This window comes from Rana temporaria, chromosome 3, assembly GCF_905171775.1.
Source record: "Rana temporaria chromosome 3, aRanTem1.1, whole genome shotgun sequence".
NCBI lineage: Eukaryota > Metazoa > Chordata > Amphibia > Anura > Ranidae > Rana > Rana temporaria.
Genome location: NC_053491.1, coordinates 360,367,119 through 360,385,560, shown reverse-complemented (window position 1 = coordinate 360,385,560; position 18,442 = coordinate 360,367,119). Strand labels below are relative to the sequence as shown.

Below are 18,442 nucleotides of genomic sequence, written 5' to 3'. Positions count from 1 at the left end.
GCTCTAAGGAAGAGGCAAGTCCTTGAAACACGCTAGCCTGTTGGATTTTCCAGTTGTCTCACTCCCATTATGTGATGTGAATGATGATGTATCATCATGTGGACTGGAAGCTGATGTTATACTTTTGACAAAAAGCTTTGATATAACTGACCTGATGGCTTTAGAGTAATATGATGTGTATACTAGCCCATGCGGCCTCTGTCTTGTTTTTTCGTTCTTTAATTTTTCAACAATAAACGGTGTAAATGCCATACGTCTACACATACAGAGTCTCTTCATCTTTGGCATTTTATATTATGCCTGTATTTATTTTTATTTTATTTTTATTTTTTTATTCGTAATGTGCAGCAAGTTTCTTTTTTTAATTTTTATTTAATTTTTTTCTGGTTCCAATTTATGTGGGTTACTTTTTATTGAAGTACTTATTTTACATTACTGGATTGTGTTTTTTACTAGCCAAGTTTGTCTGTAGGTTCAAAGACATTCTAGGTCACAGATGTCAAACACAAGGCCCATGGGCCGAATTAACTCCAACGGGCCTTGTCATGTGGCCCTCCCACCCCGTTTGGCAGCCAGATTGTGGCGGAACTCTATTCTGCCACCTCCCGCTCCCCACTGTCACTTGTAAACACAAAAGCCTTCTGTGTTTACATAGGACAACTTTGCTCTCTCAGCAGTTTGCAGATGTAACAGATCCCTCACGGCGGAAACAGGAGAGAGTAGAGATGGGGGTTGGGGTTGGAGTTGCACACACTGCATAGTGCACCCCTAAAAAACTCTGTACGCAGAGCACCCCTGAACATTGTACACAGCGTGCGTCTGGACTTTCCACTCTATATATAATACACACCTGAATAATAAAAGAATAGATACAGTCTTACAGATACAACTGTCCCTTTGAGGGAAAACCTACTGCCAATGCGGCCCACAATGAAATGGAGTTTGACACCCCCTGCTCTTAGTTATCACAAGGGATGGTTCTGGTGATCGTTGGATCGGTTTTGCCTATTCTGCACTTTTTCTTATTTTTGATACTCCTTGGAGGATATTTCTCACTACATTTAATTGACTGACGCAGCTCAGTACTTGGACCTCGTCGGGCATTCGGGACATTCTTCATGGGCACTTCCTCATTTACTGGTAAGTGTATTTCTCAGGGTGTTGGGCAAGAAAATCCCATCCCAAGAATTTCTCTGAGGGACAAATCCTGTCTTTCTCCAGAATCTTGTCTAGGTCAACACCTGGCTGAAAGTAGCTTCAAGGACCAAGATCAGCCTTTATTTATTTTTTTACCTGTTTTACTTGTTTCTTCTTCTATGACTGGCTATAACAGCATAGCTGTTAAAGCCCTGGTCCTAGAGTTAGGGATCTATCAGTTTTTGTTTTCCTATATGTCTATAAGCTTAAAAATCTACCTTTGCCAAGGTTTACTTTCTCACTCAGTAGGTGAGTAGGTGTAGTTCTTATGAGATGGGCCAAAAAGATTCCACCCCAGGATATCTCCATGTGATGCAACATGGCTTTTCTCCAATCCAGTCTGGGATTAGTCTATCATTGCACCTGCACACAAGCATATTTCTCATAGTGCAAGGCAAAGAAATCTTGTGTCTTTTCCTGTGTTTTTGCTAGTCCAGCCTGGATCAACTATTGGATTTTTAATTTCCTCTTGGGATCCAGTTCTCAGCTCTTGTAATTTTGATTTTTAGGCTACTTATTATTATACATGGTTTATATAGTGCCAACAATTTTCATAGTGCTTTACAATATAAAGGAAGACAGTACAATTACAGTACAGGTAAATACAGAAAGAATAGGAGGGACCTTCGCATGGAGCTTATAATCTAAAGGAGGAGACAATGCTACAAAAGGTAATAGCTGTAGGAGACGATCTGATGGAGAGGTGGCTTAAATAAAGTTTTTAGGTGGCGGTGGGATAGGCTTCCCTGAATAAATGCGTTTTCAAGGATCGCTTAAAGGTAGACAGGGTAAGAGCTAACCGGACATACTGGAGTTGGGAGTTCCAAAATATGGGTGAAGTTCTGGAGAAGTCCTGAATGTGAGTATGGAAGGAGGTAACAAGGGAGTAAGGGAGTAAATAAGTACAATTGGTCTGTATATGCAACATATAATGCTTATTATACTCACTGTGAAACTTAAGGGGTTAATCCTCTGCGTTGTGTAAAAAGGCTGTTTTATCTTGCATGCATAGATTTTTCTCTCCCTGCACTGTCTATCTGGGGAAGGCCAGCTAACACAGGCAGAGTAGCCGACCTGCTCAGATGTGTCTTTTATGCTGGAGAGCACATTTACTTGTTGATCAGAGGTAGCCAGGTCACATGATGTGGAGGGACCAATAATTGTGTGAATGATCTCAATTGTAAGGGCTCTTTCACACGTCCGCTCAGTTTTTTAGATCATTCTTTTTTTCATCAGTTGATCCGTTTTTTTTTATCCGTTTTTCGTCCGTTTCCGATCCGTTTTTCGTCCGTTTTTCCATCCGTTTTTCCATCCGTTTTTTCATCCATTTTTTTTTTTGGGCTTTTTACATATTTTGATGAAAAACTGAACGGATCGTCCGCTAACGTCCGTATTTCGTCCGTTCCGTTTTTTTGACGGAAGAAAAATAGGGTTTTCTTCCGTTCAAAAAAACGGAGCTTAACGGAGACGGATGTTAACGGACGTTAGCGGATGCTCATCCGCTAACGGACGCTAATCCATAGGAAAGCATTGCGGTCCGTTAATGGACGTCCAAAAAACGGACGAACGGAAATGACGTGTGAAAGAGCCCTTAAGTCATGAGGGGGTGATCAGGGAGAAGGATACATTACAAGCTTGATTTTGTGACTGAGTTTGAGGAAATTGTGTGACATCCATACTGTTAGGCTGCTCAGTAAATTTGTCATGCGTGAGGAGATCGAGGTGTTGAGCAGAGGAGTGGAGAGATAGATTTGGGTGTCATTGGCGTATAGGTGGTATTGGAAGCCATAGCTTTAGAAACCTTAACCAAGAGGGGGACATTTTAAGAATTGGAAGCTATTTTATTTATACAAGACTCTTTAATTTCATTCTTTTTAGCTCCAGTTTTGGCTCATCCCTTTCAGTTCTTCAGCCAGAGATGGATGCCACCCATCAACGCAAATTGCGGCAAAAGCAGCTGCAGCAGAGATTTCGTGAAGAAATGGAGAAGAAACAGAACCAGAGTGCTTCAACATGTCTAGATGTAGGACACACAGGTGAGAAATGCCAAACTGACTGACTGACTTGTGGTGGAAACTCAAGGCTCATTTTCTCATTGATATAAAATAAATAACTACCCGGTAATTGTTCAATCCTTTTCTTGAAATCCATTGAGGGCAGGGTGGATATAAATGAATGATTTAAAAAAAAAATCCATATTTTTGGGATTTAAATAAAATATTTTGATCTTTATGAAATGTATTTTAATAAAATGCTTTTGGAGTAAAAATCTATCTTAAGATAGTTTTCTTTTTAACCACTTAAGACCCGGACTATTATGCAGGTAAAGGACCAGGCCAGTTTTTGCGATTCGGCATTGCGTCGCTTTAACTGACAATTGCGTGGTCGTGCCACGTGGCTCCCAAACAAAATTGCCGTCCTTTTTCCCCCCCACAAATAGAGCTTTCTTTTGGTGGTATTTGATCACCTCTGCATTTTTTTTATTTTTTTTGCGCTATAAACAAAAACAGAGCGACAATTTTGAAAAAAAAAACAATATTTTTAACTTTTTGCTATAATAAATATCCACAAAAATATATAAAAAAACATATTTTTTCTCAGTTTAGGCCTATACGTATTCTTCTACATATTTTTGGTAAAAAAAATCGCAATAAGCATTTATTGATTGGTTTGCGCAAAAGTTATAGCGTTTTCAAAATAGGAGATAGTTTTATGACATTTTTATTATTTATGTTTTTATTAGTAGTGGCAGCGATCAGCGGTTTTTTTTTTTGTGACTGCGACATTATGGCGGACACATCGGACACTTTTTTGGGACCATTGTCATTTTCACAGCGAAAAGTGCTATTTTCACACTGTTACTGTGAAAATGACAATGGCAGTGAAGGGGTTAACCACTAGGGGGCGGTAAGGGGTTCAGTGTGCCCTAAGGGAATGATTCTTACTCTAGGGGGTGTGGCTGTAGGTGTGATGTCACTGATCGTCGTTCCCTATATCAGGGAACAGACGATCAGTGACACTGCCACACTGAAGAACGGGGAAGGTGTGTTTACACACACCTCTCCCCGTTCTTCAGCTCCTGTGACCCGATCGCAGGACAGTGGCGGCGATCGGGTCCCACGGGCGCGGTCACGGAGCTTCGGACCGGGTCACGTGCGCTCGCGACCCACGGCTGGGCTCTTAAAGGCGATGTACCTGTACGTGCCTGTGCCCAGCTGTGCCATTCTGCCGACGTATATCGGCGCTAGGCGGTCCTTAAGTGGTTAAGTTAAATTAGTAATTTAGTTTATTCATCATGAAATGGAGCTTAGTTATGTAACATGAGGCTGTATATTCTGCAATATTGAAATTTTCAATGAATCCAAGCTCTGCAAGCTGAGATAACATGCACTGCATTGATGCATTCACACAATTTCACATTAACCATGGGATAAAACAAAGTTCAGGAATATTCTTTTATCCTATTTTTTGTTAATCTATGTACACTACTCTGTGTTTGAATCGGTTCGATATCGCCGTTTTACCAACCTGACAGCTTTTTATTCTAAATAGGAAACCTTCATTTTGTTTGCTAATATTAGAGATTCTAACTACCAGCAAGAATGAGGCCTTACATTTAAAGAGCACCTGTCATTTCAGATCCATCATGGCAGCGCCTGTTAGCAGGCACCCACTCACCTGTTGCCGCCACGTCCCTCACTTTGTTGTGTCACTTCCGCATCACCAGCCATTATTAAAATGAATGGGACTGTCGGTGAGTCAACAGAGGGTCAGAGGAGAAGCTGCTGCGGGACAGAGATGATAGTTGATCTTTAAAAAATATGATTTATATCAAGCCTTTTTATCTAGTGATATAAATCTTGATTTAAATCAAATCCACCCTGATTGAGGGACACGGAAGTCTTTAACATTTGGGTAATAACTGGCACCTACAGATGTATTGGACACTGGTAAATTATTAGATTTTTTTGTACTTAACTGTAAAATCTATTTCTTAAAAAACACTACGGGACACAGAGCATGCTATAATCATGACCATCTGGGTTATGCACCACCTGTAGGTGAATGGGCACTGGCAGACAAAAAAAACTGACAAGAAGTCCTTCCCTAAATAACTCCTCATATACAGGAAGTACTTCAGTTTTGTAACAAGCAGTGAACCCCCAGAAAGAGGGGAGGGACCTCAGTGTCCCTTGATGTACTTCAAGAAATGGATTTTACAGGTAAGTACAAAAAATACAATTTCTCTTCCGTTCACGGATGGACACAGCAGCAATCTTGGCAGTAGGGTATTGGCCTTCTATTAGGAGAGGACTAGGCAGAAACATGTTTCTGCCTAGCATTGGAGAAGGACCTGACTCCCTATGGGCCCATGGTCTTGGAGATTTTTCCGCTTTTTTCTACCTTTTTTGTTCCTGAGATCTACTATCAACTGCCGACTGGGTGACAGGCTGGACATCAGATCCTTGTAGTCCCCCCCCAGTCTCGCCCATCGAGCATGTGCAGGCCTTTAGCTACGCGCTGGGTCGGCCACGACATGCCCCATTGCTCCAGGGGTGGCCAGTGAGCTACACGCTCCGAGGCACACATATGACTGGGCTATATGTCCGTGTCACAGTGTGCCAGGGCTGACAGCCACACCGTAACCGCATGGGCGATGGGTCTGTCATGGATGCTCCCAGTGAGTCCTCGCAGAACAGGTAAGTAGCAGCCCCTGCATACAGCAGGATGGCACTGCTGGGCTTCCCAGGGAGGTCGATTAGGGGGTTGCCACCCTTTCTTTCTTCCCTCCCTCCCATTCCCTCCTCTATGCTCTGGGAGCTAGTCTAGCTGCGCTGCCCAGGGGTCCACCTGGGGGGGCTCCTCCGCTGACGGGCGCTGCGGGGTCCTGGGGGTGCTGTCCGGCTGCCATGTGCGGGGGGGGGGCCGGGTGTTCGCTGCCATGCTGTGTGTGCTTGTGTTTTTTTACTTCCATGCGGCCGGCGGCCATTTTGGCGTCACCCATCGCTGTTTTGGCCTCTGTTTTGCTCGGCGGCCATTTTCTTGAAGCCGCGCACCTTTTGTTACAGGGTTGCCGCTCGGCGCCCATTTTGTGAGTGATTTTCACCTCTAGTGTTGGTGTGTATGGCGCGAACAGTCTGGACATGCTGCAGCGACACAGGCGGCTGTACGTGGAGCACCTCTGGCAGGAGAGGCGGACGGCAGCTGTGCAGTAACCATTTTCGGGTGGTGAGTCCTCTGGGGGGCCCTCGTTCTCTGTGGTAGCTAGGAGGGTGGGCTGTGTACCTTGCCTCACGTCCCTGTGTCAGGCGCTTGGGTCAGCATGGCGTCGGAAGCGGACGCTTCTTCCCCTGTCATACCTGAGTTGGCAACTGGTGCCCCTGCACCTGCTGGTTCTGTGGACGCTAAGTGGCGCGTGGGGTAAAAAAACTTCCCCTTCCCCCGCCATCTTCTGGGGACAACTCTGACACTGAATCGGGCCCAGCTGCGATTCCTGGTTCTGATGTGTCAGAGGATGTGGACCTTGACCGTTCGGACAGTGAGGATGACTCCGGGTCAGCGCATGATAGGGTACTTGTAAGAGCACTTATCTCAACAGTGCGGGATACTCTTAAGATGGAGGATGCGGCAGAGGCAACTGAGATGTTGGTTCCTTTCGGGTTCCATAAACCGATCCGTGCCGCTAAAGTGTTTCCTTGTGTACCTTATCTGGATAAGCTTTTGTACAAGGAGTGGGATAGGCCGCAAAGGGTCTTTTTTGAAAATGTTTAGCGATCCGTTACCCCTTTGAGGAGAATTTTCTGAAAAAATGGACTTCTCCCCTGATAGTGGACCCCAGACTAAATACGTTTCCAGACTAAATAAGGTGGCCACGATCGGGTGGAAGGGGCTCCTACTTTCAAGGACCCCGTGGAGAGGAGGGCTGAGGCAGTGTTCCGCTCCCTGTTCACCGTGGTGGGGGTCAGCAGTGCGTCTTGCCGTGGACGGAGCCCTGGTGTTGCAGACGCTTACAGAATGGGCAAAATGGTTGCACCAAGGGTTAAAGGAGCATTGGGCTCCCCCAGACTGTGTGGAACTGGCCGACCAGTTGGTACAGGGCCTTAAGTTTGTTTGCGAGTCAGCCTTGGATACTATTCCCTTGCTGTCCAGAGCCTCAGTCTATGCAGTGCTGTTGCGCCGCCTGATCTGGCTAAAGTGTTGGCCACATCTTCTAAGAAAGCCCTGCTGTATTTAACTTTTAAGAGTGAGAGGCTTTTTGGAGCCTCTCTAGATGACATTATCAAAGATGCCACGGGAGATAAGAGCACTCTGCTCCCGCAATACAGAAAGGGCAAGGAGCCACGCCGTAGGCAGGGGCCCCCCTCCACCGCGCATAAGCTTTTTTTTGGTCCACCCGGTGTTGCGGGTAAACGTTCCCAGGCCAATAAGACACCTACAGAAGGACAAAAGCGTCCCTGGTTTCGCAAGCCCAACAAATCTGCGTTCGCATGAAGGTCTACCCCCTCCAAATTTGCGACTCGGTGGATGTCCCTACTTTCCGACCGGTGGGTTTGCGAGCTAGTTTCTGCAGGGTACAAGATAGAATTTCTCTCTTGCCCACCGAACAGGTTTTTTCCCTCCAGCTTCCTCTGACTTGTCGGGAAGCCCTGTTTGGGGCAGTTCAGGATCTGCTGGTGATCGTGCCTGTACCTTTAGAGGAACGGGTTCATGGTTTTTACTCAAATCTGTTTGTAGTCCTGAAGAAGGACAGGGTCCGTTCAATCATGGATCTCAAGGCCCTCAATTTCTTAGTAAAAGTACAAAGGTTTAGGATGAAATCAGTTAGTTCGGTAGTCGCTGCTCTACATCCAGGGGATTTTCTGGTGTCCTTGGACATCAATCTATATGTCCCCATATGCTCCAGGCATCAGAGATTTCTGTGCTTTGCAGTCGGGGACGACCACTATCAATTTGTGGCTCTTCCCTTTTGGCCTGGCATCGGCGCCGAGGGTGTTCACCAAGGTGCTCACCCCGATTCTGGCCTTGCTGAGACAGCGAGGAATCGCTATCGTGGGCTACTTAGATGATCTTTTTCTGAGAGCCACTTCAAGCTCAGAATTAGAGGAGGGAGTGTCTATAGCCTGTCAGACCCTCAGACTTTGGTTGGGTCCTGAACACTCAGAAGTCGGTGTTGGTACCGACTCAACGCCTTGAATACCTGGGATTGGTTCTGGATCCCTCGAAGGCGAGAGTTTTTCTCCCTGTGAAAAAATTGCAGACTCTGCAGGCTGCGGTGCAGCTGTTGGCGTCTTAGACATAGTCGTCGATCCGCTTTTGCATGCGAGTCCTGGGTCTCCTTCGAGGCCGTCCCTTATGCTTATTTCAACACTCGAGTGTTGCAGAGGGAAATTCTGTCGAGTTGGGACAAATACCCATCGTCCCTGGATTGTCAAGGGGTTGGAAGTCTGGGGGGTTCAGTCGGCCCAAGGTCGATCAGTGTTCTGGAACTTTGAGCGAACAGGCTGTGTGCCTCTCTGCATGGTTTTAGAGGCTACAAGGGCGTCCAGTCAGGATCCAGTCGGACAACGCCACGGCAGTGGTGTATGTCAACCATCAGGAAGGGACAAGAAGCTCGGCTGCAGCATTGGAGGTCGCTCACATTCTGAGGTGGGCGGAACGAAGCATGCCGGCCCAGGGTCGCTGGACTCAGGAATGATCAGGCTGTGTGCCTCTCTGCGTGGTTTTAGAGGCTACAAGGGCGTCCAGTCAGGATCCAGTCGGACAACGCCACGGCAGTGACATATGTCAACCATCAGGAAGGGACAATGAGCTTGGCTGCAGCGTTGGCGGTCGCTCACATTCTGAGGTGGGCGGAACGAAGCGTGCCGGCTTTATCGGTCGTATACATTCCGGGCATAGAAAACTGGCAAGTGGACTACCTAAGTCGCCAGATGCTAGATCAAGGAGAATGGTCGCTACACCTGGAGGTGTTTCAACTCCTGTGCCTGAGATGTGGCACACCAGACATGGACCTCATGGCCACGCGACTCAATCGGAAGGTGGTGAGATTTGTGGCCAGGTCAAAAGACCCGTGGGCGGACGCGACAGATGCGTTGCTGACCCTGTGGGGGTCGGTATCGGCTAATTTATGCCTTTTCCCCCTCTAAAGCTTCTTCCCCATCTGCTTCGCAGAGTGGAGGCCGAAGGGATTCCAATGATCCTTATTGCTCCAGATTGGCCCTGGTACAATGACTTTTTCTATGTTTGTACTGCTTTTTGACGAACTGAGCTGCTGCATGCAGGGAGAGGGTTTGTACCTAGAGGGACTGCCCCCTGGGCGGTACTGTACAGTTTGGATGTTTAACATGTTTTCTGCCTAGTCCTCTCCTAATAGAAGGCTAATACCCTACTGTCAAGATTGCTGCTGTGTCCGTCCGTGAACTTGGAGAAAAAGATTTTACAGTGAGTACAAAAATCCTATTTTTCTTTACATCATAGGACACAGAGCAGGCTATAATTATGACCATCTGCAATGACCTTGAGGGCAGGGGGGCACAGAACAAAACTGCTATCAAGCCCAAGGAAGCTATTCTGCAGCCCACACAATACACAGACGCAGTATCCACTTACATCCACTTGGTAAAACCTTGTAAAGGTATGTACCAAAGACCAGGTTGCAGACCTGAGCCACTGATGCCGGATAGGCCAAGAAGCTCCTACACTCCTAGTAGAGTGAGGACACCACCTTGTCATGGCAAAGGATCAAAAAAAAATCCACCAAATCCACCAACTCTGACACCCTCATTGCTGAAGTGATTGCAACCAATAAAAACACCCTCCGAATCAATAAGACTAAGGAATATAACAAATTGGTTTAAAAGGTAGTTTCTGCAAAACAGACAAAACCATATTCAAATTGCAAGGACACAAGGGAGGCCTAACCGTCGGAACTATACGGATCATTGTTGGACTGAATCCTGACTTGGAAGATCCTGCAACTAGTCCGTCCAATGACTGTGCCAATCGAACGGCCCAAAGTTCCAGAATGTATAACATTCTTTCCTAAGGGGAACCATGTTCCCTGTCCCCTATACCATGACAGATCCCAGAATGGCACACTATCCTTTCAGGCTGGCATTGGTAGTCATTACCCTCCAGACTACTGGAAGGAATGACTTCCCCTTTTCCAAATTCTGGGGAACTATCCACCAGTTTAATACTCTTAATGTACTCGTAGATAGGGACATCTGGCAATCCAGACACTGCACATTCCTCCTCCAAATTAACAGGATATTTCTTTACAAAGGCCTCTGGTGGAATGTGTGCATAAGGAGTGGCCTTGAACTGCATACCATTTTCCCCAGCAACCTCCTGCAAAGATGTTTCAAAGGATACCTTAGCCTTAACTCTAGAACCTGATTTTTCAGAGACAGGCTTTTCTCTAGGGTGGCAACACTCTCGCCTGAACTGTATCTAGTAAGAGACCCAGATATTCAAAAAACTCTGTACTGGCTCCAGAGTTGACTTCTCCAGGCTGGGAAACACAGCCTAGCCGCTCCAGAGCAATCATTGCAACAGGCACGCTCTGCCTTAAACAAAGAAATGACCGATCTCTTAGCAACAGATCATCTAGGTACCCCAGATATGAGCCTTTGATGTCTATGGACACCACAAAATCTCCTTTCCACAGTGAGGCCACCACATACCGCACAAACTTGAACCTTTGGAAACCTGTTTAGACCTTTGATGTCCAAAATTGGCCCCACGTCTCTGTTTGGCTTGGGGACCGTGAAAAGATTGGTATAAAAGCCCATGAATCTTTAGTTCATTGGAACCGCTTTGATTACTTTCTGTGGCAATAACTGATTGAGCATCTGAAACAAGGAAGCTCTTTCTTGCTGATTTGCAGGTACATTTGACTTCATAAACTGAGGAAGAGGAGGTAGCTGAAATTTCAACCTGTACCCCTGAGAGATTGTGGAAATTACCCACTTGTCCAATACAACCTCTCTCCAGGTACCTGAAAAATCCAGCAATCTCCCTCCCACCCTTTATAGTGAAGAAGACTTGGACTCTGGCTTGAATGATTTCGTCGACCAGGGTTTCCTCTGCCCCTGGCTCTGCTTTTTCCCTCTGGATCCAGTCGCCTGTGAGTGCCAGGACTGTCTGGATAATGAGGTACTAGCTGCCAATTCAACAGATCCCCTATAAACTCTGAGTCTTCTTTTTAAGTGGCTTCCCACCTGAGATCTTTTGGATGTATTTATCTGAATCCTCACCAAACAAGCAATCTCCATAAACCAATTTTTTTCAGGACAGCTCTGCAGACCATTTTTTTAACCACAGTACCCTGCGCATGTGAACTGACACTAAGGCCATGCGCAAAATCTGCTGGATATAGTCCACTACAAAACATAAGGCCTGAGGCAATTTTGTAAATTCCTCATGGGTGTCATCCCCTTGCGGCGGGACCTTTCTTACCAATTGCTTAACATGATTCTTTAGGCTTTGGTAAACACCAATATCTGTCGCAGCAGGCTGCATTGCAGACCCCAGGCAAACAAAGCCTTCAGAAGGGATTCTAGCTTCTTATCAGCTGAATCTTTGAAAACCTTGATAAGGATTGAGACCCCTGACACAATTTCAGGGCGAACCCCATTCTGCCGCTGACCCAAATCATAATAGTGAAAGATGCAGACCAGAGAGAGAAATTCTACATCCTTCACCTTTCCCATCGTTCAGCCAGAGAGAGAGGCTGGACTTTTAATTGGTCTTTTATAAACAACATGACATCATTCACATGAGCACACTCATAGGTCAGTTCATATAAGGGTGGTTTCTTCTTGCAAGTCCATATTTGGCACAAACGGTCCACGTGTCATACAGGCATGAAAGTTCCTTATGGAATATCCAAAAACAGGGTTCCATTCTCAATCTTACAGGGGTTTCCATTTCAATCGATGGGCCGGAAGGAGGGAGTTTAGGAGTGCAGTAGAAGGGAGGGATAACAACTGTCTTCACTTAATCACTTCCTGAAGGTTTTTCTTAACTCTATAATGTCTTCTAAGGAAAGTAACAGCATTGTAGTATATTTTCACACATACATATGTAACATTTGAGTAGCTCAGGAGGAAAGTACCGTATTTTTCGCCTTATAAGACGCACTTTTTCTTCCCCAAAACTGGGGGGGGAAAGTTGGTGCGTCTTATACGACGAATATACCTTTTTTTGACTCATCGATCCGAGCCGCGGCTTTGGCCTAGCTTCGGAGCGGTCGGCCATCTTGGTACACCCGGCGGCGGTGCGCGCTGCGCAGAGCAGAGGGCTCGCGTGGGATCTTCTATTCCTACTATGTGGGGGCTATAGTAGCCAGTAACATTGCCCCCACATAGTAGCCAGTAACATTGCCCTCACATAGTAGCCAGTAACATTGCCCCCACATAATAGCCAGTAACATTGCCCCCACATAATAGCCAGTAACATTGCCCCCACATAGTAGCCAGTAACATTGCCCCCACATAGTAGCCAGTAACATTGCCCCCACATAGTAGCCAGTAACATTGCCCCCACATAGTAGCCAGTAACATTGCCCCCACATAGTAGCCAGTAACATTGCCCCCACATAGTAGCCAGTAACATTGCCCCCACATAGTAGCCAGTAACCTTGCCCCCACATAGTAGCCAGTAACATTTCGCCCACATAGTAGCCAGTAACATTGCCCACACATAGTAGCCAGTAACATTGCCCCCACATAGTATTTGGTTCAGAATCTTTTTCTAGATTTTCCTCCTTTAAAATTGGGTGAGTCTTATATTCCGGTGCGTCTTATATGGCGAAAAATACGGTAATCATAACACAAAAATATTCATTTTAGTGACTTCCATCACAGTCCCCCCTTAAAATGACAATGATGAAAATGATATTTTATCAGTACTGTCCCCAGGTAACATTCTAAATACACCCCCCTTGTTAGCTAAAATCATATGTCTAGGGCCATATGATTTACAAAGTCATTTGTGAAGTGGCCTCTAGTTGTTCAGCTATACCTTGGAGTGCATCCCTGTTTATAGTTAACAAACCTCTGTTGATTATAGCAAATATAATTAATCCAATCTACATTCCCATTGGAACCCTCTTTATCCCATTACTAAATTAAATTTTATAAAAGCAACAACCTCACCAGACAACTGTATTTTTTCCTCTTACTACACTTTGAATCATAAGCATTTTAATTTTGCAGAAGAACATACAATCATACAGTATGATCAACTGAACCACATGTGCTCTGTCACTCTGACTGTTTAAACAAACATAGCAGCCTTTGGTTCATTCTTTAGTGTAGACAAACATACAGGAAGTTCCACTGTGCTCATATATGGATCCATTTATAAAAGCACAATATTCCTCCCTGATAAATACATCCGTCAACTTATTACTAATTCTTGCAACCAAATCTGTAGAACACCAAACACCACGTTGTTTACCATTATCTGAATTTTTACAGTTCTTTACACAATCTTAACCACTTCCATACCAGGCACTTACGCACCTTCCCGCCCAAGCCAATTTTCAGCTTTCAGCACTGTCGCACTTTGAATGGCAATTGCGCGGTCATGCTACACTGTGCCCAAGCAAAATTGGCGTCCTTTTTTCCCCACAAATAGAGCTTTCTTTTGGTGGTATTTAATCACCTCTGCGATTTTTTTTGGCGCAACAACTAAAAAGACTGAAAATTTTGAAAAAAAAATACGTTTTTATTTTTTTCTGTTAATTTTTTTGTAAATAAGTAAGTTTTCTCTTTCAATTACGGGCACTGATATGGCGGCACTGATGGGCACCGATGAGATGGCACTGATGGACATCGATGAGGTAGTACTGACGGGCATAGATGAGGTGGCACTGATTGGCGGCGCTGGTATGAGGCACTGATGGGCACTCATAGGCGGCACTGATGGGCACACATAGGCGGAACTGATGGGCACACATAGGCGGCACTGATGGGCACACATAGGCAGCACTGATGGGCACACATAGGTGGCACTGATGGGCACTCATGGGTGGCACTGGGCACTCATGGGCGGCACAGATGGGCACTCATGGGCGGCACTTATGGGTGGCACTGATAGATACTTATGGGTGGCACAGATGGGCACTGATAGGTGGGCACTGGGCATGGATGGGCACTGTGGGGTGGCACTGATGGACACTGTGGGGCAGCACTGATTCCCATGTTGCCAGTCTGTGCCCATTTGTGGGCACTGATTGGCATCTTTTTTTTTTTCAGACTTTTTTTTTTTTCAGGCTTTTTTTTTTTTTTTTGCCCTTCCAGGGTGGGCTTCCCTGGTGGTCCACTGTGGCGATCCGAGGGGGGGCTGCGCTGATAAACAATCAGCGTGAACCCCCCCTGTCAGGAGAGCCGCCGATCGGCTCTCCTTTACTCGCGTCTGTCAGACGGCTCTTCCTGTTTACATCGTGATCAGCCGTGATTGGACACGGCTGATCACGTGGTAAAGAGCCTCCACCGGAGGCTCTTTACCAAGATCGGAGATGCAGGGTGTCAGACTGACACCCCGCATCACCGATCGCCACGCTGCGCGCCCCCACGGCATGAAATCCTGCAGGACGTCCATGGACGTCCAGTCAGGATTTCAAAACCACTTCCCGGACGTAAATCGGCCATATGCCGGGCGGGAAGTGGTTAATCAATAATTTTCTCTTAAAAATTTGTTCTGATCCCATATTTGTGCTTTGAATGACATATAATAACACATTTTCAGTTGTTTAGGCTAAAATATTCATAAACATTTACAGGCAGTATTAAACTCAATTTCCTCATTAACCCTTTCACGCCGAGCGTACGCATATATGCGTCCTCGGCTTTCAGGGGTTGTACCGGGATGATGCCTGCAGCCGCAGGCATCATCCCGGTACCGTTGTTTAGAGCGGGCGATCGGCTTTCCAAACATAACAACCGATGCGGCTAAAAGCCGCTCGGTTGTTATGCCGGAGGAGCGGGAGGGGACATCCCCCCCCTCCCGCCGCCTCTCGCCGCTCTGACCGGGCCTCCCGTCCCACCGGGAGACCCGATCCACGATCCGGCGCCTCCAGCGTCTCGGCGCGCTCTGAAACAAAGCCGTAAACGGCTTTGATTCAGTGTGCGCATTGAAACCACGGAAGCGGCGTCATGACGTCACTTCCGGGTTTCTCGGCTGCCAATGGCGCCGGATTTAAAAAAGTACACAGTATTCAGAATCGCCGTTTTCGGCGATCTGAATACTTTGAAGTGCAAAGGAGGGCTCGGAGGTCTTTTAGACCCCGATCCCTCCATAAAGAGTACCTGTCACGACCTATTGCTGTCACAAGGGATGTTTACATTCCTTGTGACAGCAATAAAAGTGATCAAAATGTAAAAAAAAAAAAAAAAAAAAATGTAATATTAGAAAAAATAAATAAATAAATAAGAAAACAAAAAAAAAAATTTTTTAAAGCGCCCCCCTCCCCGCGAGCTTGCGCAGCAAAGAAAGCGCATACGGAAGTCGCGCCCGCATATGAAAACGGTGTTCAAATAACACATGTGAGGTATCGCCGCGATCGTAAGAGCGAGAGCAATAATTATAGCACTAGGCCTACTCTGTAACTCTAACCTGGTAACCGTAAAAAAAGTTTAAAGCGTCGCCTATGGAGATTTTTAGTTACCGTAGTTTGTCGCCATTCCACGAGTGCGTGCAATTATAAAGCGTGTCATGCTTGGTATCTATTTACTCGGCATAACATCATCTTTCACATTATGCAAAAAAATTGGGCTAATTTTACTTTTTCATTTTTTTAAAATTCATGAAAGTAAATTTTTCCCAAAAAGTTGTGTTTAAAACACCGCCGCACAAATACCGTATGACATAAAATATTGCAACAATCGCCATTTTATTCTCTAGATTCTCTGCTAAAAATATATATATAATGTTTGGGGGTTCTAAGTAATTTTCTAGCCAAAAATATGGATTTTAACTTGTAAACACCAAATGTCATACATAGGCATAGGCATGAAAGGGTTAAAGAACTTCTTTACACTCTGACATTAATTAACTAATTACCCTATGGAATACATCACAGTGATTATGGGACTCAAAACCTTTAGTTACTTGGTCTCTTGCTTTAAACTCATATGGGACCCCCCTCGGGACCCCTCTGGCATCTATATCAGAGCCTATATCCCCAGTTTATCAACTATATTCCAACCCACAAATTCCCAGTGGTCACAATCATCACCTATATCACACATATATATGGTTCCTGAACATGTTACCCTGCCAGTCTAATGGAGGGAAGGAGATTAAAGTACAGTAATCAAATATATTAAAAAAGATATATAGTTTCATTCTGATGCGGGTGGCACAGCCCATCATATCTCATCTCCAGAGAATGTTTTCAAAGGAACTTCTTAATCATCACCCAATCACCAGGGAGTATACAGTGAATATCGGTACCTACATCAGAATCTGAAATGCGAGAAAATACTCGTACACAGATATTAGTTAATTATTTTTCAAGAGCGGTCACATAATTTCTCAAAGTATCAGACTGTAATTGCAACTGTCATAGATTATAACAACTTAATCTAGAGACTGTTTCAAACAAGATTTCAAAAGGGGATAATGAATGCTTCCCCCTTGGGGCCACTTTCCCACTAGCTCTGAGGGTGATATGGTATGTGGGAAAAAAAATGTTAATGTGGTTCCCAGGGCCTTCCATATTTATTTTGTAACTGTAGCAGTGAACGCAGGGCCGTGATCACTCTCTACCACCTCAGCCACCCCATGGAGCCATCAACATACAAGGTGAGTTAAGGCATTGGGGTCGGGGCACACAGGACAGAGGGTAGGTGAGCGGATTCCACCTTCATGAGCTCAGAACAATCATGTTCATCCAGGGTAGGAGCAGGTAGGTCTGCATCATTCTCTTCTTTCTGTGTTTGTCCAAAGACATGGCATGATACCCCCCTTGGACAAAACAAAGGAGAAAAGAAGGGTTGGTGGGTTACAGAGCACAGAATCCGGCATGGACGGTGGGCAGGAGAGGATGCCATCTGCGTTCACAGGGGAAAGAAGGGGCAGCGCAATACTGAGCACATGGGGATAGGGCAGGTTGGAGCAAGGTCTGTTTAACAGGGGGATGGACCTCCAGCACAGGACAGCATTCGGACGGAGCCCTCGCTACCACAATAGCAGTGGTGTTGCTAGCATACATATAGCAGCTTAAACCTTGGGCAGATCATCAGGGAAAGCAACAGGGGCACATGATCTTGAAGGGGCAATAACCGCAGTATAACAGCCCTTGGGCACCACATTATAACAGTATAAAAGGCAACAAGCCATATATGTATCAGGTCGTGAGTCACATACCACCATCAGGGTTGGTAGGTCATGTGAGGCTGTCTCAGCTAAGGTGGCAGGGAAGGTGCAAAGGGAAGGCTGGCCTGGAACCCAGTGATAAATACAGGCAGGGTCCCACAGATCACACAATCTGACCAATAAAATGACAAAAATCAGTGTAGGCTGGGCATGTATCAATATCTAAATTAAGCTCTGCTTTAAAAATAAGCTTCAAAGATAAGCATTGTGAGTTACTAAAATTCCTTCTTATACATCAACATTACCAGTTGCTTATGACATGAAACAGTTAAAACTCATATACATTTATCTAACAAAGAAACAGTTGCAATCCATCAGTCTGTCTGTTTTTATAAAAAAAAACTTTTCCCAATGTGTTATTTTTGTATGTCTCGGCCTCTATCAGCCAGCAAACAGATGGTTAACGTAGCTTCTCCTAGAATCTACAGACAGACGAAACCTGACACTCCAAGCTCATCAGTAGGATTTTTTTTTTTTTTTTTAAAGCTCCTGTTTAAGGAAACACAAAGGTGGGAGGGAAAGACATTGGCTTCTGTCCCTCTTTTAGGCAGCCTGTATCTCCCATAAAAAAAAATGCACGTAAAGATGCATAGCAGTTTACGACAAAACAAACTAAACAACACACAGATACAGTTAGAATATAACCATTTCAGCCCCTCTGTCTGTAGAGCGTTAATTATTAACCCCTAACCCCGAATATATATATATATATATATATATATATATATATATATATATATATATATATATATATATATATATATAACTTAGAAAAAATCTGTTGTGTGTGTATATTGTCCCCCACAAATAAACACATAGCAGACCAGTAAACTGATAAGGATATTACTGTGTTTAC

The 18,442-nt window shown here is 45.2% G+C and overlaps 1 protein-coding gene across 5 annotated transcripts in view; it reads left to right on the top strand.

The window, feature by feature from the left end:
* Window positions 1-18,442, top strand: part of RAD52 (RAD52 homolog, DNA repair protein) — a 288,876-nt gene that overhangs the window by 187,687 nt on the left and 82,747 nt on the right. For all 5 annotated transcript variants that reach the window (XR_005748027.1, XM_040345286.1, XM_040345284.1 and 2 more), the window contains exon 9: window positions 3,076-3,233. Coding sequence is in view for 4 of the 5 variants with exons in the window: in XM_040345286.1 (XP_040201220.1) it covers window positions 3,076-3,233 (158 nt within the window). In the remaining variant the exon portion in view is untranslated. The remainder of the gene's footprint in view (window positions 1-3,075; window positions 3,234-18,442) is intronic.